Source organism: Aptenodytes patagonicus, chromosome 22 (genome assembly GCF_965638725.1).
Source record: "Aptenodytes patagonicus chromosome 22, bAptPat1.pri.cur, whole genome shotgun sequence".
Taxonomy (NCBI): Eukaryota; Metazoa; Chordata; class Aves; order Sphenisciformes; family Spheniscidae; genus Aptenodytes; species Aptenodytes patagonicus.
Genome location: NC_134970.1, coordinates 2,026,370 through 2,050,928, shown reverse-complemented (window position 1 = coordinate 2,050,928; position 24,559 = coordinate 2,026,370). Strand labels below are relative to the sequence as shown.

The 24,559-nt window shown below is 49.5% G+C and overlaps 1 protein-coding gene across 2 annotated transcripts in view; it reads right to left on the bottom strand.

The window, feature by feature from the left end:
• Positions 1 to 24,559, bottom strand: part of PLXNA2 (plexin A2) — a 210,290-nt gene that overhangs the window by 98,384 nt on the left and 87,347 nt on the right. For both annotated transcript variants that reach the window (XM_076358294.1, XM_076358293.1), the window contains exon 4: positions 6,426 to 6,560. In XM_076358294.1, coding sequence (XP_076214409.1) covers positions 6,426 to 6,560 — 135 coding nt within the window. The remainder of the gene's footprint in view (positions 1 to 6,425; positions 6,561 to 24,559) is intronic.

Here is a 24,559-nt window from a genome sequence, read left to right as displayed (position 1 = left end):
GCCCTCACTCCAGTTCCAACCTCTTCAATCATCCAGGCAGACCCCGCCTGCCTCCCTCTCAATCAGCATCCAGAAAGTTCAGTCCAAAGCAAAGCAGTTTTCACAGGACTTAAACATCTCGGGGTTACAGGACAGGGAGCCGCGCAACATATTATCCTCAGAGACTCCTGCAGATCTGCAGCTCCTGACACGGGGGCATTTGCAAAGCAAATATTTCACAGCTAACAGAGCAGACTAAAAGACAGTTTCTTTACCTAAAGCCACAGTGATGTATATGGAAGAGGGAGGGGGGAACTTCACTCGGTGGAAAAGCAACAGGTCTGAGCGAGCTCTGGCAGCGCTGCCTGCTCCCTCCGCCCTCTGCGGAGCGAGGGGCCAGCAGCACGTGCCCACGAGATGCTCATAGCCAGGTCAATACTGGTCATGCTGGTCAATGCCACCCAGTGCTGACGCACACATGGTAATGATGTCTAGAGCACTGCTCCTCGCTGGTTAAGAGACAAGGCTGGGATAAAGCGGCTGCAGGCACATAAAACAGCCCCTTCCGCCTCTTCCATTCAAACAACCTTCAGGAGTCCCCTGGCACCCCTGGCAGCGAGCGCTGGCCCCCTCCCAGCACCCGGGGGCCATCACTTACAGTGGCAGGCAGTGGCTCTGCCCTCCCCGCTGCCGCCACCGTGCCCTTCTCGCCACGGCGTGAGGGGAATCTTTAGGGGCCGGCATCAGTCTTCGCTGCCTCCCGCCAAGCGACAGGTGGGAGCACAGCTCCGCTCATAACACTCTGCGTCAGGGTCTCTGAACTACATCAACCAGGTATAAAAATGTCACATCGGCCACGAGAAATCGCTCAGGTGCTCTAGTGAGTGCTTGCTTGAAAACAACAAGAAGTCAGCCTGCACCCTCTAGACCCTCCTTGCCTCCCCCTAAGGCAAGGTTACCCTGCAATGGGCACGGAGGGGCTCAGCATCACGCATGCAGGCAGACCGACCACGGAGCATTTGGTACCCACTAGAGGAGCAAAGGATTCCTCAGTACATCTCAGGCTACAGAGGTCCACGGCCCTCTGAGCTCTGCCGTGCTAATTGATGTTATCTGCATTTCACTGGGTGATTATGTGTTATTATTTCTGCCACAGGAACGGTGAGTTTCCCAGTTACGGAGCAGGATGCTGCTCTGTTACATACCGTATAAAAACAGAATGAAATCATCCCCCTGTGGCAGAATTAACCACCGAAGTAACTACGGATGAGCTGAGAGCAGCAGTGTTTCTGAGGCAATGAAATGTGCAGGGATTTTGGAGGATGTTTACGGAAGATGAATTTTGCATTTGCAACGTCCTGGCCAGGTATCTCATTCGGAAGGTGCTGCTTCACCCATCAGGGAGCAGACCCGCATCGCGTCACCTCAGCACTTCATCAAAGTATTTTACATGATTATCACAAACAAGTGATAGATCATTAGCTGAAAAAAAAGTGTTGGAAAATAAAGAAGGAAAAACACGTCTTAGTACAGTGTGTCTGCACGTGGGGAAGAGGAAATGAGAGGAGGGGGAGTGCCTGCCCCCAGGTCTGGCTCCTCTGCACATGCCAGCGTCCTGCACCCATCTCTGCCTCCTGCACCCTCTGCAGTCAGGGCTTACAGCTCTGCATTTGGGAAGGGAAGAGACCTGTTGGGCCGTGTTTCTCTTCACTAGTGCAGGGATATCCCTTCCAACAAGCCCTGCAGTATTTTGATCGTGCTGTTTTAAATTTCGTGTTTATAGCCCTTGATTAGGTGGTGAAATCTTCTGGAGACGGCAATCCCTGCCCTGGTGCCTGCCATGGGTTTGACTGAGTCTCCGCTCACTCCCAGATTAAAAATAACAAAATTTGTTCTTCTATCTAGAGCTGCAAAAATCTTTGGCCCCAATTCCACTGACGCTTATATAATCTCCGTGCTGAAGCATGCCCACCATTTCTCACAGGGTTAGCTCTCGATTGCTGAAGGTGTACGTGGGAGCAAAGTCAAACCTGCTGCATGTGAAACCAGTGCTGCAACAGTTTGAACTTGCACAGAGCGAGTAAAAAGGGGTGGCAGCTTTGGAGTCATAAAATTGCTCTCATCCTACAGAGCTTATTTAATTGAAATGCACTGAGCTTTCAAACCTACTGTCTCCCTGATGCACAGACAATTAATGCTTCAGGACTGAATTATAAAGACACTTTTTCTCAATATAACCAGCACTTTTCCTGTAAGCCTCAGTCTTTCCCTCCGAAAGCAAGAAATCGGAGCAGCTTTTCTGCCCATGCAGGGGTTGTTGGTGTGCGCTCCATGGCAGACTCACCATTAAAATGGGAAGATTTTTAATCTGAGGGCTCTTGGTGGCCCCACGGCATTTGTCACTGGCTTTGCCCCGCACTGCCATTAACCCCTCACCTGCTGCTTGATCGCTGGGGGCTCCCAGCCCTGCGTGCACCCTCACGTCTCACCGGTCTCAGCGGAGGTCAGCGAAGCAGCCGACGAGCCCGTCACGACAGCAACGCTACTGATTCCACTTCAATATTTTGTGGGTTTTTTCCTTATAGAAACTGTTAATTGAATTTGTCTGCCCGTGAAAAACAAGAGGCAGCTCACGCTGGGCACCGGCTGAGAGGAGCCACGGTGCAAGTCCTCTTGCCACAGCTGTGCCGGTCCCCCCCAGCGCCGACCCACGTGCAGCACCGACCGCTATTTCGGTCGCAGGGCATGGCGTAAGTCTGCCAACGCCTGGCAGCCCCACTCCCCAGCCCCGCTGCTATTCCCGTCCTGGCACCCCACGTAGCTCCACTAATGCAACACGTCTCTACCTCAGCAGCATCCAGCGCTACCCAAGCCTTGCTCAGCTTGTGGGCAGATATGGTGTTTGCTTGCTAGGGCAATGCTGAGAAATGAATTTCTGCTTTAAATAGTCAGGGTCAGAATCGTTTCTCTTTTGCCATAAGAGAGATTTGAAACCAGGTGCAGTGGAAAGAGAGCCGGTACAAGCTCCTAATAACCACTCTTAAATCATGTGGTTAAAGAACTCAGAATAAGTGTCTGGAAGCAAAGTTTCTTTATCCTTCTCTCCCCCGGACTGGTCTGTGCAACTGTTGCTTCTGTGCTTTGTGGGAGTGAAATCAAATGTCAAATATTCTGCTTTGGAAGAAGTTGGCAATGAGACATGAAAGGCTCATGGAGAGCTCAAAAGGACTGCGGATAAATTGGAATGAGGCACAGACAGGGCTGGGACAGGAGCCAGGGGGAGTGGGGAAGGACCGTGCCTACAACCACAACTCCAGATTTTAGGATGAAGCAACTACTTTCCCTAATGCATTTCAACAAAAAGCTGATCTTAGATGCTGCTAGCGCAGAAGGAAGATGGGCTTCATACTGAAACATTACATCTACTCTTTGTTGGGAAGCATCCACACATCTCAGTTTATTCAGCATAATCAGTCCAACACAGAGCATCGCCCTTCATTGCTGGTCTGCACCTAACAGCACAGCTGCGAGAGCTCAAGACCTGCTACGGATCAGTATTGGGGAGCACAGGATTATTAGCTGAATTCCATTTAAAAAAAAAACATTTTTTGAAAGATGTGTTTTGACATAGGCATGTATCCTATTTCTTTCTCAGCAGATACTTAAAATCACAGGCTCTGGACAATCCTCCCCCAGTACGTTGACATGCAGCAGATCAACATTAAGAGCAGCTGCTCTCTATGTCATTTTACTGTGGCAGAATTTCATTTTGTTCCAGATTTCAAGACTTCAGAAGGCATTTTTACTGTATATTCTCAGTAATTCCGAGGGCACTTCCCACCATTTACAGCCTCAGCCCTCTGAAGCTGGTGGACCTTTCTCCTTCTCTTGGCACTGACCCCTTTTCTATCACCAGGCTCCTTTACACAGCACTCAGGAAAAAATATATTCTCCCCTCCACTTTGCTGAACTATCACATTGCCAGGATTAGGGCAGTGGGGTGACAGGAGCTGAAAAAATCCATATGTAACGGCATGCCGGGACTTCTGGACCCAAAGCACGCATCTCTACAAGGGCAGAAGGCAAATCCTACAGCGAGTCCAGCAAGGAAGAAGGGACCGCGTCCCCCCGCTCCTGGAGTCTCCCCCAAGGCGAGCGCTTTGCCAGAGCCATGGCTAGAAACAGAATTAACGTTCCAGGAATATTCCATTATTTGCTAATTCTCTTCACATCTTTTTGTTTCACAATTAAGCAAATTAGCACTTTGTTGAATATTAAGACGCTCTCGCCTCATAAAAGATGAGTTGGAGGCATTCCCACTGGATTTTCCTCCTAAGGAAAACAGTTCCTCAACTGTTTGAGATACATGCTGGATCGATTCCTCCCTGGCACAAGCACGAGGAGCACATGGCTCCCGGGATAAATGACCACATCATTAACATTTTAATAAAATAATTTGATTTCAAAGTTTGCATAGATCCTCATTGTTACAGTCTAATCCAAGTCCAAGCTGGAATGGGATCCTAAATTTGTGGCTGTTAATGGCAGTTTCTATCACTGAGTTGCTATAACAAGCATATAATGCCTTGTTTAACCACAGGGATTCGTTCAGTTAAGTCTTTTAGCAGGAAGAAGACTATGCACTCTTCTAAAGTATTTATTCCCTGGCTTTAAATAACTTTATAACCAAGCTAAGTATTTGCCAATTTTTCTGTTTTGCTACAGGTTAGGAAAACAGTTTTGCTGGCTTTGGGAGGAGCTGTAAGCTCCCTAGTGCAAGGCAAGCTGTAACAATAGCTGCGCTCTCTCTACCTCCATCAGTAGATCTTCGAGCACTTCACACTGATACCTCTCCGTAGCATCTCACTCGGAGCAGGTGGGAGGGAGGACAGATATTTGTTTACCAGCAGACGTGGAAAGCTGTTAGTGACCAGAGGGTTAACTCAACACAGAACAATTTAATAGCATCCAGACATCTTCAGATGCAACCCTTCTCCTGTCTCCACCACCCACAAGGCACCAGCTCTATTAATCTGCATTACACAGTCGTGAATAATAGCCAATAAAATGCTCAAGAGAGTCAGTGAACCCAGAAGTCTGGCTTAATGGTGGGGGCTTTGTGCGTTTTCTTGTCTCAAAGAACAGAAGGTCCCAGATTATTTACATTGTGCTGGCTCCCCTAAGCAACAGACTCCCGTGGACCATTGGCCGTAAATTCCCACCGTAATAATTTTGCTTTTGCTTTCTACAGTCTGGTCCCTCTTTGCACAAGAGGAGTTTATCCTGCTGAGAAACAGGCTCAGTAGAAGGTCCACATGGACAGTAAACAGTGCTGAGTCCCAGAGACACCGGCACAAGCTGGGAGGCGGTGACACGCTCCCGGGCTCTCCCTCTGGGATGCTGCGTGATGGCTCACGCGGGTGCCGAGCGAGATGAGGCTCTCGCTTCCGAGACCTGCCTCGCAGGTTTGCCGGTCTCCAGGGAAGAGTCTGTGCAATGAAACCGACTCCAAAGAAATCACCTCCTGGGAACGAGAAGTTGTCCCTGAGCTGCAGACTTCAGCTGCTCAGGACTGACGTCTGTTAACCGGTCTGCCCTGGTCAAAGCGCTGTGAACGTGTGGATGTATTCACACCACCCCTCTCTTATAAGCTATACAGACACTAAGGAATTTTCCTTGTAAGACCATGGTGTAATATAGGAAAAAACTACTCCCATTTTTAAAATGAGAAATTGTGGTAAAGATTGCATGATTTGTTCCTGATTACACAGAGCCAAGAAGGAACATTCGCTGTGCCGGGGCGAGGCTCACCCGGCAGACCAGCACCCCACCCAGCGCCGCGTGCCTGCAGGCAGGGCAGGAGCGGTGGGCAGGGCTGGTCCGGGGTGGGCACCACCTCCAGGGTGGCAGCAGGACTGGCACGACAAGGGATGGCACAGCGCAGACTCAGTGTTAACGTTGCTTGCACAGCACCTACCCGCACCACGCTTGGTCCCACCTCTGTGCACTAGCATCACTCACTCGCAACCACTTAAAATATACCGGTAAATAAATAAAGTCATCACAAAGGATGCTCAGACAAAGCTACACAAAACCACAGCCTGCCGACCTCACTGCAGGGAGTGAATCAGTAATGCTCGTGGCTCAGGATCTTGTTACCTAGGCAGGGATGGTTCAGAGCCCCAAACCACATTTCCTCCGCAGCAGCTCAGCTCAGTTTCCAACGCCTGCAGACAAGAGTAAGTGGGAACAACTCTCTCCCCTGTGCACTGATTTCAATCTCTGGCCAGAGGCAGATAAAACTGAGCTTCTGCTAGTGCTCCATCTACACGTACCAATCTCGGCACCGTGGGGCTCAGCACACAACCTCAGCTCCCTGTGCTCCACCAACACACTCCTTATGGAAGGAAACGGCAACCACGGAGGTACAGAAGCAGACGCCTTACCTGTCGCTCTGACATGACGTACAGATACTTCTGATCGATGGAGAAGGCCATGTCTCGAAGGACTGGGCTCCCGTCCTTGAAAACTGTCACCATTTCATACTGAATTCCACCATGGGGAGGACCATCTGCTCGGATCTGGAAGAAGCACAAACAGATTACAGGTGATTTCATAGCAGCCAAATTCCGATTTTATTTTGGGGTTGGGGGTTGAGGGGAGGAGGACAAGATAGGAAAAGGAATCTAATTCAAAATCTTGGCTCGCAACCTGGAAACAGAGCAAAGAGCTGGCAAGCAACATGCATGCACAGGAGTTAAAGCAAAGGTTCCTCCTCCACTGACGTTGATGTGATTTCCCCAAACCACGAGAAATAATGAGAAAGTTCTGCGGTTGCAAGGGGAGCACACAGACTGTCAGTGTGCTATGACTGACCATGGGCATCCAAGAGTAACAAAGATTGTAAACTTTTTAGATTCTCTCCAAAATGAGCCTGAAAGAAGACCACAAGACTCCACAGGCAGCACAACAAAGCCAAGTTACAGCAGAGATGTTTTTTTTCTCCAGATGCATAAACAATAAGGCTCAGATGATCTCCATCACCCCTTGCTGCCACCGAAGCCTCTTACGATACCATCTCTGCCTAAAAATTTGGAGATGCTGCTGCCACCCCATTACTTTCACATTTGCAGGATTCAGCAAGGCGAACCCAGTCCAGCCCGTACCGCTGAGTGAGCCGAGAACTAACACTGCGGCCATATGGCCTGTTCGGTTTGATGGGCTCCCAGTATCCATCCACCCCACCAAAAGACAACTCCCTGCTCCTGCAGGAAAACCTGCCCAAGCTGTGACAAATCCCATCCCTGCCAGGAGTGGCGGCTGCTGTTGAGGATATGCCATCTCTTCCAAAAGTTAATAATTTATGGCCTTAGGGGCTGTGCAAGGGGAGGAGAGGAGGATAAACAAACAATTTACTTTGTCTTTCCTACCAGGATTTGCATATTTGAATAGCCTTTTGATCGCAACACGGTGTCTGCATAGCTGGAAACACTGGCAACCGTCAGGCAAGGAGACGAGAGCAGCCAGGCGAGCCAAGGGCTCGGTGGAGCCGCGGCCGGCCCCGCGGCTCACAGCGACAGCCATGCTGTTAGACGGGGGCCAGGAACACGCTCTGCACGCAGGGTGTTGTGCAGCACGTGCACGCTGCCCTGCGAGGAGAGGGATGCACGGGGGACTGCCTGTCCCTGGAAAAACCTCTTATCACAAAGATGCCATCTGCTGCAGCCGCATGCCGAGCTGTCTTGCTGCATCCCGTTTTGCTGCTCGATTACTCCCTGCCTGGCTGCGGTACGGAGGAAGAGGCATGAAGCTTTGGACAAGTCTAAGCCTTCAGAAGAGGCAGGACGGAGCAGCAGAGAGGGACGACTGTTTTTTCTGGTTCATGTCCCCAGGAGGTAAGAGAGCAGGTTGTTAAGCATCTTAAGATTTATCTGAGAAATGTGCCACCCCAGCTGGAAATACAAAGATATCTTCACACTCATAGAGGAGAGATGCTCCCCTGCACCCTCCTCCAGATAAATCCTCTTCTTGGAAAGAGCCCTGATACCTCCTGTCACGTAAAGGCATGTTTGGTACACAAACACATTTATTTTCCAGATTTCTCCCTTTTCTCCTTACCTTCTGAGTTTTTAGTGATATAAAAGAACACCAGGTGTGAATCTGAGTGGTCTGGCTTAACACCCATGGCCAGATGCAGGGAGCCTCTGGCAGGATTAAGCAGGCAGCCCAAGCCTGGCTCAAAAGCCCTGAACTTTCAGAAAGGAAAATCCAAAAAAAGGCAGAAGGTCAAATCCTGCTTTAGTTACACCTGTGCAAATCAGGATACTTCACTGCCTTCATGAAATACTGAGAACTAGAGGCAGGTTGAGGCCAGCATGAGACCAGTGCCTTGCTGGGTGTTGCAAACCTGAGTGACCCGCGCTGCCCCCAGAGCCACTGCCCGCGCAGGCACCACTGCCATCTCCCGCACCAGCCTGCGCCACCGACACAGGGACGAGGCTGCAAAATCACCTGAGGAATAAATAGCAGGGACACTGGGCTGTCAGGGACACACAGCCGCTTCCATGCAAACATCTGATTAATGGCCAAACGGGAATGGAAACGCCGGACATGAAGGATCAGCAGCCTTTGTGAAAAACAACTGTTTTTCAGAGTTCCCTTGGGGCACCAGCAGCTCGTTAAACTGAGCTTCTTTCTAGTAATGAGGTCAGACAGGGCTAATAAAGAGAGATACCACTGGACAAGCATTGTGCAGGCCAATTCCAACTGGGAATTGCGGCTCTGGGCTGGAGACAGCACCTCCTGCGTGATGGCTCCTCCAGCCTGGACAAGTGTTTGGAGCTGTGCCTGGCACGGGTGTCTTGGGACACAGCCGGAGCCCTGCACAGGGTGCTGGGTGCTGCCTGCACCCTCCTGCCTCCCCCACAGGCAGGAGGAGCAGCCTAGGGTCTCTCACTGAGCCTGTCAAGGTGAGATGGCTCCATGCTGCTCAGAGACCACAGGACAAGAGGAGAGCAGAGCCCGCTGCTCTCCTGTCCCACACGCTGTGGTGTGTTGTACCCACCCGGGTATCCCACAGCCCCGTGTCCAGAGCACAGTGCCCGAGATGCACCCACTGACACCAGGATGCCTCACTGCATCTCTTCCTGCGGGTTTGGTTTCCATGACAACAAATGATGATGTCAGAGAAGAATGATGATTCCTGTGAACACGGAAGAAGAAAGGAATCATCTCCACAGGAGGAAGCTTCTTGTTGATATTTGGAGAGAGAAATAATGCCTCTGCCTAACTTACGGGTGCCCTTCCAGTGCCAAACAACTACCGACCCATCACTAGAACAGCGGCGTGGTACCAACCCTACAAGTCTGGGTTCATCCCTCAGCCCAGGCTCCAGGCACAGCGATGCAGGAGTGGGGCGGAGCGGGATGGGGCTGGGCTGCTGGTGGTCGTGTTTCTTTACATCCCCCTAAGTCTACCAGGTTTTCTTCACTCACGACACAATGATGGGGCATGGGGAAGGTTTAAGGAGAGAGACACGGAGGGAAGCAGTGCAGGTCGGAATGGGTGGGAGCACAGTGAAACAGGGAGCAGGCGGGTACGGGGAGAAGCGCATCAGTGCAATGGAAACCAGAGGTCTCCAGGATCAGCCACCTGAGAGACAGCGGAGACTGGGAGGACAGATTGCAGGCTTGCACACTCGGACGTGAATCGGAGAAGTCGTCTGGGACAGATACAGCACTTTCCTCAATCACTTTTGATGTATGTTTACAAATATGGCTTGAAAAGTGCCTAACTACATAATCTGCAAATCCAAATATCATCCCTGGCTCAGAGGACGCCAGGCCAGCAAAATGCCCCACGTGACAGAGCAGAATGCTGCTCAATTCAGGGAACTGCAGCCCTTCAAAGGCACTGCGCAGATTTATGTGTCTAATACCCCCACAACACAGACTGCAGGCACAAACTCTGCACTATCTTGAGAGATTAGCAAAATACCATATTGTGTCATGTATACGTTGCAGTGTAGCACCCGTGGCGATAAATGTACGAGCCATTCAAGGATCTAATATGACATGATGCTCCAACATACCTATTGTACTAAAGTTTCTGTTCGGTATTTTGCCCAGCCTGTACCAGAGCTAAGATACATCTGGATTCCCTTCCAGTTCCCCCCAGCAGGCTCCCATTAGAAGACACTGAATCTCTTTGTAGGAACTTTCCATGATTAAATTACCTGTCTGTTTTCATTACGAGTGTTTCAATGAGGCTGACTCATGATGAAATGCCTGGTGCCAGAAAAAACAGCTGAATAAGTCCATGCATGAAGGGACTAATTCCCCATCTCGGATCCTAGATACAAGGCCACCCGTTAACTCCTCAAGAACTGCAGCCTCTCCCCACATACGCAGGTGCCTGATGGGAGATGGGTCCCAAAGCACCTCGCTGCTGGCTGCACCCCTCCACGTGAAATGACCCATGGAGGCACCGGGATGGGCTCCTGAAATGATGCTCTTGGTCAGGAGGTGCAAGGCACTGGCTGAATTTGCTTATCTTTGTATGTAATAGTGACAAAGCGAAAAGCCCAATCAACCCCGGAGCCTTAAGACTGCTCCTTTCATGCTAGGATTTCTAGCCCTTCAGGGTGAATACTATCAAATAATGTTGCATTTGTGTAAAATGGACGTTTCGAGTAGAACAGTATCAGCTCTGGGAATGCACACTGGAGTGTTACTGCACCTACGGCCTAAAATAGAAACCAAAGACAAGGAGCAGCCTTCGCTGCCAAGGTGCCTCTCTGCAGAATTGCCACTTTTTTGCCATTTACGTCTGCACATCTCAGCTCTCAGGCATTTCCCATTAAAGCTTCCCATAAAGCTCTGGGATGGATTTCTTGCTTCAGTGCTGGAAATTTAGGAGAAAGACCATTATTGGCAGCAGGTTTCTGAATCAGGCTGGAGCGCAGTATAGTTTAAATAGCCTTTCCCTACCTCTTTCTGTCTTTGGTATTGTGGGGTTTCTCCTACCCTAGACCTGGTACTAAAGGAAGTTTCCGCAAGTAAGAGACTCAGCAATGCAAAAGCTCCCTAAAAACAGGACAAGACACATAAATATCAGTCCCAATTTTCTGTGTGTGCCTCCACCAAATAGTCTTTACAGAAAGGATTTACTTTTGCTAATCTGATTTAATTAAACTGGGCTATTCTACATTCACACCAGACTAAAAAGGAGGTGAGATGCACGTGATGACCTGCCACTTTTGCTGTCCCCCTCACGAATACCCTTTCTCACAGTATCATTTTACAGTGTTGCCCATGCTGGCATCTGCCTCCGACAGCCAGAGAGAAAAAAGCATGGCAATCCTTAGGAGGGGAAAATCCAGAATAGAGATTGCAAATCTCTATACAAGAAGTCCCCAAGAGCCCTTCAGACCCTATATGAAATTCTTCTGGGAATTAAGTACCCTTTAGACTCCCTCAGAGCATTGCTAACATCAGCTAACTCTTGGTGCTCGGGGAGCTAGGTTGGAGCTATTTGCAGGTCATTAATAAACCACAGGGAAGCTGAGTGGTTTGCTGGGGATCATACAGCCAGTCCGTAGCAGATCAGGGATCGGGATCTGAATCTGCTACTGCAGATGCATGGGGCCCTCCCTGAACTGCTGGATAGCATCCCCCCGCCCCGTGTCTCCATCTCCGGGAGGAGAAACCCAGCCCTGAAGAACTGGCTTTCCCTGCACACACCTTCTGCAGGCAGGAACACCAGGAGTGTGATTTAGCTCACTGCTCTCCGCGTGGGAAGTCTCCCCCTTGAAATTAAAGTGAAATAGTAATCCCATTAAGTATCTTTCCTTTAAATCATAGATATGTCCATGAGGAAGTTAATGACAACCCTTACATGCACATTCAATTCAAATGAGCGTATCCAATTAACTTCATTACCTGGAGGCTCCCTCATATCCCAGTCTCTTTCTCTCCTGTCACATTTTCTTTATGGATTTTTCCCAAATTAGGATAGAATACGTCTGTCATAGTGGGCATCACCTTTATTTTTACCCCGAAGATAGCAGGGGAAGCCTCGATAGATGGGTTCACTCCAGAAAGTCACGACGCTGTCAGGCTGAGTGGCTTGAAGCAAAACAGCTCCTCAAGACCAAATGATCTGGTCTCCGAGGGAAGAGAAAATCCATCCTTTCCAGAATTACGCTGTCTAACTAAACATTAAATACACTCACTAATCCCCATTGGAGTTGCCCTTACAAAACTCTACAGTATCAGCTGGGGAGAAAAATCAGTTTGGCAAAGAGCTCTTTGCAGTGAGCCCTGCTAGCGCACAGGCGTTGGAGCTGCATTGCAACCGAGAGGGTTTTTCTCAAGCGCTGCCTACCGGTACCATGACCATTCCTTAAATTGCTGCAGACATAGATCTTTCTTTCATAAAGTGCCAGAGAGGGGCCTAGAGCAGGGCGGCTGCAGCCACCAGAGCGATGGGCAGCAGGTCTGGCCCCTGCCCCACGGAAGGGAATGAACTGGGGGGACGAGCATCAAGCAGCCCCGTGGCATCACATCAGCACCTCATCCCACACTGCCCCTGGACACTGCTTGAGGACTCAATTTCAAGAGGCAATAACAAGCGGTCGGTAAGTCACTGGTACTTTGGTGCAAGCACCCAAACTCTCCCCACAGCTCCCCCCTCCCCTCCAGCGAGGGCCGCGCAGACGACGCTGCTCTGCAAAGTCCTGGCATTCACATTTACTGTTCCTTTTGAACTTCAAAGAGACATGAAAGCCCCATCCAAGCTAACCCAGCCTCGCATCCCAACTTCTCCCTCCTGCTGCTGGGCACAATACAGACAAAGCATCAAGGGCAGCGCAAAGCCAAGACCGCCTCTTGCTCATGCCTTCTGAGTCCTAATCCCCTTTTTTTGAGACATTTTCCTCCTCCATCCCCTCCCTGAACTTAAGGGAAGCTCCAGGTGCAAGGAGACAGACCTCCTCTGTCCCTGTCTCGCTCGGATCTCACCTTTCCCAATAGATTAAATTGCTGGTACCCTCCGCTCAGACAATCCCTCGTTTCCAGGATCTGCAAACACCGCCTGCTTGTGCAGCTGCACGCCTGAGTTTATACCTTCAAAAGGGGATGGGGGAGAGGGAAGCAGGTGCAGTGCCGCAGGTCTGGGGAGCAGGAGGTAACGCGGGTCAGCAGCTGTACATGCACAATGCAGGGTGGGTTCAAGCCTGAGTTTATTCTGATCAGGCTTCATAACCCGAATTATTTATAGATCTGAGGTTTCTGCAAATTCAATACTCATGTCAAAAATGTCTCTACGTACGTGTCTTTCACACCCACATATGTTTCCCATCTCTTCTGCTTGGGAAATGTTAGCTAAGTGTTCAAAGTCACAACCTGCGAATCTGAAGCTCCCCAGAGGATGAGCAAGTCAGAGGAACCGCTGGGCTAATTGGGGACGAGCACAGAGAAACCCCCTGGGTCCCAGGTGGCTCCGCAGGGAGGCAAGGCTTGTAGTCTGCAGCACTGGCACCCACATATGCTGCTAAGCAGAAAAATGCCGACCCAGCAAACAAACAACCCAAATTAAGTCTCACTTCCTGCATCGCCAGTGCTAAGGGCGGAGAATTGTTCCTACGAGCAAGGCTTTCTTCCTAGCCCTGTGCGACAAGGCGGCTGCAAGTCTGCCCAGAATCAGCACATGCAACTAAAACAGAGAGACCTGAACGCTTTCAATCTTACCGTTTCAAAGAGTTTGAACCCATCTACAGGGAAGGCAAGATAGGTTTTAAAAACCAAAACAAACAGAAAACCACCCTTCCTTCTGTGCTAAAGCTCAAGGCACAGTCAACAGGCTGTTGTACCAAAGATCCCAGCTGTTTCAGCAACCCCACGTGTCCCCTGGCTAATGGCAACCAGTTGCGATACCAACGTTCAAGGTGCTGCTTTGGGAGTGCACCTAGGAGGCTGGGCACTCGGATCTGCCGCAGGGAAAAGAGCGTTCGCGAACACAGTCCTTCCCATTCACAGGTGGAAAGAGGAGCCTGGGAGAGGGATCCATTGCTGCCTCTCTGCTGGCTTCTGGAGGTGAAAGAAGCCAATTCCTGGGTTGAAGCTGCAGCTCAGACATCCTAACAGGTACCAGTACAAAACCTTAAGAGAAGATTGCCTCTCAAGCTGTTCTCTCTCTCTCCTAAGCCTTTATTTCCTTCTTCCATCCTTCTGCTCCCTCCATCCTTCTGGAGAGCTGATCCTCCAAGATAAAACAGGGAGGATGGTACAGAGACACCACGCAGAGACTAATCAGCAGCCCCCATGTCTTTAATTTATTACTGCATGAGAGGCTCATTTAGAACAAAGCTACCAGTTCAGAAGATCATTCCTTTAAAAGACTTTTTATTTGAAAAGCTGTCAGCTCACACCTTGTCACAGCCCTACTTGCAGCAGCAGAACTTTAATAATGTGCCACCTCATGCAAATGATCTGCTAATTAATTAAGCAGTAGTCTTCCGGGGATGGATTCATTAGAATCAAATTTGGGTAGGCTGGCTGGCTAGGTTGTATTGGTTTGGATGGTGCTTTAAATCAGCAGCATTGCCTTTTCCTTGAGTCCCAGCACTCGGGTGATTCCCATCAGGAGGGAAGCTCTTTCCCACTCCTGCCCTCTCAGGAAGGCTCAGCACGCCCCAGCGAATCGGTGCAAAGTCACGCCGCAACCCAACCACTTGCATGGCACAGACCAGACCTAGCTTAGCTAGGAACAGTAGTGAGATGAAAAAAATGATTGAATGAAGTGCCCGAAAGAATGCCTTCTCTCCTATTCAGGAAAGCCAGCGTAGAAGAGGGCCCAATTCAAAAGCAGGAGGTAGAGACTATTAACTCAGAGGGCTCCAGGGATCAGGCTGCCAGGCAGGGAACACTGCAGAGCAGTGCTCTTTTTTTGGAGCACTTGTTGCAAAGAGTCAGTTGCTGGGAGTTCAGGGCTATCAGCCTTGCACCTTCCACCAGCATCAAAGTACAACCCATTAAAGGCGGAAACGCTCGAGAGCGTCCTGTGGATTTACTCCCTGGGAGGAGGACAACTCGGGGCATTTCTGCAGCATGGTACAAAACCTATTAACTTCTAATTTGTCCCCTAATAAAGAGCCACAATGTGCAATGACTTCCTTTTTCTTTTGTTCAGCAGTAAGCACCCTTCTCCCTTTACACTCCTGTATTATTTTTAAAGAGATGGCTCAGTGCTTCTCTGGGAAATGGGTATCATTAAGTTAGCAGCACTTTGCTGCTTGCAGGCTTTACATTTTGGCACTGAGCAAGGAAATCATCAAAGAGACTAAGTGTTGGCTTCCAAGAGAAAGGAATGAGGTAGGTGTTGCTGTATCATAAGGCACTGCACGCTAACCTTTCTGCAATGCGCTCCTTCAGCCTCTCCCATTCTTTCCGTGACTTACCCCTGCTTCTCCCGCTTTGTGCAGCTTTAATCCAGCTCCTTCCCTTACAGCTGGGAAGTAAATGAAAGCACAGGCAAGCAAAGAGGAGGACAGCTCCAGGAACAGGCAGAGATTTTTTTTTTTTCCCTAAAGCATCCTCTTCTACATATCGCTAGCAGTCTTTAGCAGGGATGCACAGCCGGGTTAGCTGGGTGCAACAGGAGCCCTGGTTGCGCAGAGGACAGGCTGATCCCATTCTGCCCTTCAGCCCTCTGGGTATTACAAAAGCCCGGGTCATGCCCTGGCTTTTTCTCCTCTTTGCCCTGAGCCCATAGCTGGGCTCAGTGTTAGCAGGCGCCCGAAGGGGCTCATGAGCAAGGACAGAAGAGAGGCACGCCTCGTCATTTGCTGCCTGCAAGACACAATCAGTGATGGAAGGAGTTGCGAGTAGCATTCTGGGGAGTAAGCAATAGCCATAGTGAAGGAAAATGGGACAGGGTGCTAAGCCTCTCTAAGTCTTCTGTGACTGACAAAAAATACGGGAGGAAGCACAGAGCTGGTATTATTTAGGGCGACAGAGGTACCGGGTATCTGCTCAGAACTGCTTGTCACATACCATTTGCAGCTCTTCACCAACGTCCCCAAAATAGCACTGTATCTGTGTTATCTATCCACACCTCACCTGTGCCCTTCCAGCTGAATAATCCTCCACAGCTCAGTGTCAAGCTCTCTCCCTACGATCGTCCTCCTACAGCAGTACATTTCACAGCTGAAGGGATTGGTCTTGCTTAGTTTGCTTTGTTGACCTTGAGCGGCCATGTAAAATGGAATAAAAAGCCACTTAGACAAGATTGTCTAATGTGGAGTTTGCTCTAAACGAGCAGTAGCGAGTTGTGATTCTCCAAGGAGGAAAAAACTAAACGACTGTCAAAAACTGTCACATGAAAACCCTGCTTCTCCCAAGTCAGGGCTTCCAGCTGATCAGGTGGGAACCAAAAAGTTCCTCAGGAAATATTATTCTCTTTCCTTTTCAAAAACATCATGTAAGTAATATGTTTCAAATGACTTAGACTTCCTGCCCAACACCTCCCGGGAACGCTGCAACACAAGCCAAACTGCGAGCCACTAAAGCCAAAACCCAGAAGGAAATAAAAGAATATAAATTTTGTTATCTTTTGGTTTTACAAACTTGTGGAGAAATCCTGCCTGGTATTTTTGCAATGCTTTAGGTCAGACAGGAGTGATCAGGTGAACAAGGAGGCCGTGCATATTTTTGGTTTCACTTGTGCATGCAGAACCAGTCATGTGTTACTGATCAGATCTAACCTTGCTCGGGCAGAGGATGTGAGAAAATTACAGAGCACACAGCTTAGCTTAAAGCCCAGGAGATGAGGCTCTCCCACATCGCCTGCTGCTCTGTCCCAGGCACTAGCCAGCTGCAGGGAACATCATACAACCCTGGGTTACAACCGCTGCAGATGCCCAGCAGGCAGGTAGAGGTGCAGATAGCAAACAGGTATTTTCTAGTTACGAAATGGCCCAGAACACAGAGTCAAAAGTTCTTGCCGGCCAGCGGCTGACCATGCTGTTTGTACACAGGCTGAATTTTACTAAAGCAACAGCCTTGCAAGCGAGGTCACTTAAGGACGAGCAGAGCCACAGCCAAACTGGCACTGTCCCACGGCTCCCAGAGGGCAGCTCCATGCTGGCACTGCGGGCGGCCGCGCCGACAGAGCTGCCGGCTCTCTCCCCTTCCCTGTGCACCGCAGCAGCTCGGCTCCTTGGTGTTTACCTGCCTGGGGGGGGGGATACACGCTCTGCGTTTGGATCCTGTTCATCACTGGACATACGGGAGCTGGACCGAGCGTGGTTTCATCAGGCAAGGCAGAAGACGCACGACGAACTGCCGGGCTGGTGTGCTGCTCAAGGACATCTGCTTATACAGGGCCCTGTTTGGAAGTATTAAAGCCTCCTGATAGGATTCAGACAAGTATAAATCCATGGGAGCCGAATCTCTCCTTATGCTTTCCTATCTGCTCATTCACGCTCAGATCTCCCGGTCTCCAGCAGACAGAGGCTTGAGGTAGCTCATTCCCAGCATGTGTGGCACACACCGAGGAAGACCACTTTTGCCCCTGTGAGCTGCTTCCCAAACGCTATTCTGGGGCAGAGCAAGGATTAAAAAAACAAAAAAAATCTCTTTTCTATCTCTGCACTGTAACTCACTGAGCCTTTCACATATGCCCTTTCCAGCATCTCAGAATTAATCAGCAGATAAGCAGATGAACTGGCTCTGAATAATCTGTATATGCAACACATGTAATGCTGCTGAACATTGCCTTGAACACAGCAGGGAGATTGCTGGGCTCAACGCACACATCTGTCCTCGTCTCAGGAGAGTCGGTGCAGCTATTGGGCACACACCACAGACCTGGGACAGCATAAAACACCCTGCTGTGCATCAGGCTCAAGAGGAAGGAAAGGAAGAGGCTGATGGATGGATCAACTCTCTGGTCCTCAAATGCCCAAATTCAGAGTTAAAAGTTCAAATTTAGCTGAGGGAGGAGGGGGAACCTGAACGAGCTTGGTGCTCTGCCTGTAATCTCTGAAGCAGTCAGGATGGCGCTGCAATCAGCGCTCAGGAATTACGTTTAACACTTGAAGCACTCTGCAGCTCCGACTGCGCTGTGAGCAGGGAGTGACACAGCCCTGCAGAGCAGCAGCGAGCTGCAGCCCCCAGAGCAAAGCCTCACCCCAGTTCTGGCAGCACCACCACTCTGGGCTTCCCTCTTCACCTCATTCGCAGTGAAAAAAGTCGCAAAAGAGGTGAGTGGATGTGCCCAAGGCCATGCTGCTTGCTGCACACAGCGTCCTTGGTGGCATACCATGGGGTCATTTAAGCTGATGCTACAGCTCTTCCTCTGGAGGTCACAGATACCACTGGCGTGAGAACACAAGAGCAGCCGTGGTAACAACACAGGGTGACCCAGCCGAAGCACACCGGCAACATTAGACGTCTCCAAACTGTGAGGAGGGAGGGAAAGAAGGGCCACGGCTAAAGGGCTGGAACTGAAGAGTTGGTGTGTACGAGCAGCACATCGCTGCGCAGAGCGACTCTGAACACCTTAGCAGGACTCAACCAGCCTGTGCCTGGTTTCATGCTGAAAGGTTTTGCTTGTACTTTCCTCTGCACGATGAGGTGGAGCAGATCTGCCCTAGAGCTGTGAAACACCACACTCGGAGGACCGAGGCAGCTCTTCCCCCAGGCCCCTGCTTTTGTTCACACACCAGCCAGCACAGCTAATCCCTTATCGTGCCCATGGCCCAAAATCAACATCATGAGATAGGTTCAGGCTGGGGTCCATGGATGGGGGAGACAAAGCTACACCACATTACTGCTTTTGCTTCCATAATTGACCTGTAGATAAACACATGGCTTCCGCCTTAATCCCCTGCAGCCTCATGAACATCAGCCGTGCTAAATTTTTCATGTAATTAAGAGAAAAACCCTAATCCAGTGTAATTAGCTCCCTGATTGCCAACGTCAGGCAGAAAAGCGCTGTTTGAACAGCAATTCAGGTCTAGCTGGTTAGGCAAATACTGTGTGTGTGGTTCAGTAATTTAACACTGAAACAACTCCCCCTCTGCTGTCCTTACAGGTTTGCTTTCTTAAACAGTACTAAGTGATTTCATGACTGTAATAGGCCTGATATCCCTGAAACCGATGTTCCACCAAGCTCCGGTTGCATCCCTGAAGGGCTGGTCATGAAACAAGCCAACCAGCTCCCTGAGAACCACACTCGTTGCCGATTTTGGGGTGGTCCCCCCACCCCAAAATGAGCATCTGCATCATCTGGATGCACCCCACCTGCATCCTTAAGTGATTGCCACCAAGTTATTAAGACTATACCGCCCCTAACCGCCTAAACTCAGGATCCAATAGTCACAATTAAGACCCTGATGGAGAATCAGTCTCCTTGTGAGTGATGCTCAGCACCACCGCCACAACCTGCTGATGCTGCTGGAGGCGATAGCAAAGCTTACAAAGAGTTTTACAGCATAGGTCAAAATTCATCCTGGCCACCGAGCCTTTATGGCCTACAGTGGTATTTTTCTTTTCCATTCATATACATGAAGGCAAAATTTTAAGAGTAAAATGTCAGAAATTTGGGAAGTAGAAGCAGATGGGAGAGGAATAGAGAACATGGATGTACATGCCAATGGGGAGGCAGGGAAACCAAGAAAGCACGACTAGAAGATACCTTCATTTAACCATTTAATCCATCCCCCAGCAAAAGGAAAGGATCTGAACTACTTAAGCCACTGTGAAATATTTCTGGTGTCTTTTTAAAAGTCGCCTGTGATAGAAATTACAGACTACTCCAGTTCTCAACTACTTATATCTTTCATCTTCAGACTTAGTATCAGACAGTCTCCTGAAATACAGCATTTGAAAGTGATATTGTTCTAGGAACTATTCGTTGGGGTGTCTCTAAGGAGGATTTTAATCCTCATCCTATGCTACGTTAACAAAGGTTTTGTGGTTTTGGTTGGCTGCTTTTAGAAAAAAGGCGTTAGTCTCTGTTTTGCTAGTTTTGGTTAACGTTGCTGTAGAGGCCAAATTTCTGTGCCTGGGAGACTGCAAAACCACCGGCCTGCTTTCTATAAGGAGAAAGCTGAAAACCATTTCACAGCTTCAGCTTTGCAGACTGAATTCTTACAGAATACTTGTTTATATGCTGTGGCAGGCGAGAGCCAACCATATATGTTTTTGCAGCTATAACTCTTAATTCTGACAGAGGCCACAGGCTGATGAAAGGCGGGTGGTTGTGCCTGGCGTTGCCCATGTTTGGGCTCCATGCTCTGGTCTCCCCAGCACTGCTCCTCTCTCCCCTCCTCATCACACGGATGGTCTGTAAACAAACCAGCAGCGAGCAGAGCAAGCTGCTCCTTTGTATCAAAGCCAGGGAGATTTCTTTATACAAAAAATGAGCGAAAATTTATCAACTCAGAGCTCCTTTTAAAGAGAAGCCCTTAAGGAGAGCAAGCCCAGATGCTTGCTTGCATTGCATTGGTAAGCCAATTCCTCTTTCTCCCTCCCTTCAAACACACATTATTTTCCATGGAAGGCACTGTAGATGAACTATCGACTGCGAACAGAGCCTCCTGGTTGGATGGCAATGCATCAATATGGATTTAAGTGAGCAGCAATGATATGGCACAGTTTGGTGCTTTGCCATCGTTCCCTTTTCACGGGAACAGCACTTCAAGCCAAGCAAACGACCTTCTGCTTAAATGCCTCCCAGAGGGCCTCCAGCCAGCGAGCCCGTGTCTCACAGGCACCTGGTGACCACGTTCCAAAAGGCGATGATAGAAATTGCATGTCTCCCTCCTCTTCGCTGTGGCTCACGAGGTGGGAACCTGCAGGCACGTCCCGAGTCGCATTTACAACCACCCAAACCTGCGATGTGCTCGCCCCTTCCCTTTCTGACCACGCTTTCTGCACCAAGTCAAACACACAGATGGGGACGCTTTTGCTAACGCATTCCAGATGGCACATCACATTTGCACACTGTGGTTGTCAGTGGTCGCAGCGATGTGGGTGTATTTCATTTTTCTGTCTCATAGTAATTATTCCAGCTTTTAGTCAGCTTTGGGGAAATTCTTCCTGCCAAAACCCCCAGTATCGAATGCCAGCGACACATGAGTCTGTGTGTTGACTGGTCTGTGGTCTCTTTGCCTTAGATCCAACACAAATTCTTCTCTCCATCGCCCATGCCTTCCCAAAGCAAGGCATCTTAAAGGTCTGCGAAGAGGCGCTAGCTGATGAGAAGAGCTGTACGCAGCTCGTTGGGGGCTGGCTGCCTTTTTTTTTTTGCTCACTTTCCTCATTGCACATCCATCAACGTACAACTGGGAACGCAGCCCCAAGTCGGCCTGGCAGGAATCTGGGACCAAGACACCAAGCGGGTATATGCAACAGCCACCCCAGCATCTTCTGCTACTGGCTCATAGGCAATAAAGCTACATCAAAGCTACATCCAAGCTACATCCCAGTGAGCTGGATATTTTCTCAGCCACCATTTTGCCAGAGGATGGTGGATGTGTCTCCAGACAGACCCAGGAGTCTTGGGAGTCTTTGCATTCGTGTTAATGAGCATTGGCAGGAGATTTGCAGCTAGGCGGTAAGAAGTGTCGGGGGTGGTAAAGGGGGCAGAAAGAGGTGTTGGAAGGAAAGGGAGCTGCTCAACTTCACCTATAGCCGGCTTTTAAGTGACCTGAAGGACAACATTGGGTCGTAAGGCTACCAACTTCCACCTTCCCACCCCCAGAAGCTGAAGTTTCTAACAAGGTAAGTTATTTGAATTGCTCTCATTAAAAAGAGACCAGGCTTCAAATGTTTCTAAAGCTTTTAGAGTAAGAGCTATAAACTGAGCCAAAAAAACCAAGAGATGGAACTCATATGGTAAGCTACCTTCCAGATTTTCCCAGTGACTGAGTGCTAGTAACTGCAGCAGCCTCTCTGCAACCATAGCATGATGCCACTGCTTATTATCAGAGGAGCTGAGCTACTTCTTGCCTTTCTCTTCCTATTGCACTGGAACTAACACGGTCCCCCCTCCATATCCATACATCTGCATAATGTAATCTGCTAATGATTTCAGGCCTCATATTTCGCCAGTGTCATGATTTATTAGTTACGTCATGGTTTGCACTCAGCTGCAAAGGAATCTTTCAGTGACCTAAAACCACGAGACTGAAATTTTGCTGGTGTGGAGTCCTACGGCCTGGCAATTTCAGCACACCAGGTATTTCACTGCCTGTTCCTGCAGTTTGTTTCTACGGGAGCAGAGCGGGAAGCCTGGCTGGGAGCCGGGTCCTGTTCCCCACGTCTGGAGTCCTGAGATTTGTGACTTAACCGAACGGCTGAGCCAACCTCCAAAGAGTCTGCTCCTGAGAGGTTTTATGCCTTGAAAATTTATTCTAAAGCAGCTTCAAAAACTCCAGTTTTCATTATTAATATGACTTCTTTCATCAGAGTCCACTTATCTTTTTGCTTTCTATTTTTGTCTCTACCCTTTTATTGTTTCCCCGAGCACTTCTATGGGAATGCTACCGAAACCCAGACCAGGCAACCGCAGCATCTACCCACTCTCTCCTTACCAGCGTGAATTTATTTCCATCAAAGCTTCCTTCTTGAATTAAGTTTTTTTCCTTTTAATTTCATCTGTATTTAATCCCAGGCAAACACAAACAACAATCTCAGCTCCCTAAGGCCATCACTTTCTAAATCAGCTACAGCCAACTCCAATTAGCAGGCAAGCAACATGAGCAGCTTCGTACACTCCTGGATCTTTGGGAACGAGCTAGCCCAGAAGGTCCTTTTCCCCAGACTGTCCCTTTTTTCCTTCCGAAGAACTTGCACCGTCATTAGAGTCGCAGGCTCTGCGAGATAAAACACACTCGCCTTTGCTTCTGCCACCATGGGAAAGCCGGGAAGGATGCTCTGCAGCCTCATTAACACTGTTTTGTGGTTCTGTCCTCCCACACCTGGAGGCTACCTGCATGCTTTGATTTATAAGAGGATCCTAAAGCCTCTACAAGTGCTAAAGGGATATTTTCTTGGTCGCTTTAGCTTCCCTCTTAACCTGCACTTGAAACAGCTTCTTCATAGCCTCTCTACGCCAGGCTGCCGGAGAAGCAGTGCCAGCTCCTGCCAGGGCTGTGCAGGCAGCAAGCCTCTCCCTTCTCAGGCCATGAGAACATCTCTCAGACATACCCTGGAGAAGAAACCACCAGCCCTCAGCGGAGATCACCACGTTCGACAGCGGAAGCGTAGCAGCTCATGGGGTTATTGGGTTTAACCTGATTGTGAATTCACTGTCTTCAAACTGCTTTTAACTTATTTTGGTGAGAACTGTCTGATCTCACAGGCTGGTTGGATTTTGCCAGACTTAGCCAGGCTCCAGCAGTGGACAGGCACTTGCCCTTTAGAGCTCAGACTTGGCGGTGCCCCCTGCTCCGTCGCAGCTCTGCTGGGCTGCTCCCCCCTCGCCGCGTGCCCGGAGGGTGCTAGGGACAGCAGCGGAGGTCGGCCCTCAGACCCCTGTCTGAAGGGACACCTGCACCAAGCGTGCCAGCAGGCAGGGGCAGACTCGGCACTTTAACTCAGCAGATAGCTCTCCCTCCATTACTGAGCTATTTCGGGCAATGATTTCAAATGAAAGTCTGTATTTTATTAATTATACGTCTGCTTTGCTGCTGAACTCTTTAATGTGTTTCCCAGCTGTATCAATCTACAGCCATGAAGGAAACCATTAAATCTAAATGCCTTGAGTGTGTAGCATTTCTGCTGGGACGCATCCATCACCGCGGTTAGCCCAGAGGTGCGAGGCCCCGGCCAAAGCTGCCGTCTCCCCTCACCTGCGGGAACATCTCCCATCTCACCTAGAGGGAGCAAAGCAAAGGACGTTGTGGGACTGGAGCGGAGGATGTGCCCTGACAAACCCATCAGGATGGTAAATGATTGCAAAGTAAAGTCCACCTGGTGACACTGCCGGGTTTCTCCATCTTTCACACCGGCTGGCAAGGAATGCAAAGAGCCAGCTCTGGCACTGTTGGGCTTCAGCTTAGCATGCTGCCAGCAGCTGTCAAGGAGAGAAGATGAGGATGGGAGCGAGAATCATTTGCATTGCTGCAAACTCTTCCTCCAGCCTCATTTGCTAACCTCAGTGCCGGGGCTGAGAGCACTGACGAGTCCCTTGTATTTCTCTGCTCGTCTCCTGTTGCACGTACACACCTCTTCGGCAGCTGGGAAAAGGATTTCCCCAATTCATGCCTTTTCCTACCACGTAGGGATATTAGAGAGCAGCGTCTGCAGGCAGGCAGGCAGATTTATTCACCTGTCCTAACTGGCAAAACTGATTGGGTTTGACAGACATGCAGGGATGTGCAGATGCATTAATGACCAGTTTAGCATGGAAACCAGCAAAGCAATGCACCTCACAGATGTTATTAGGAGAAGTTTATTTAAAGTAAATTTGATGGCCGTGAAGAATATATTAGATCAGCAACCTCAAGAAAAATCACTTCAGGCTTCTCCCCTAACAAACACATAAAAAATTGTAAAATAAAATAAAACAA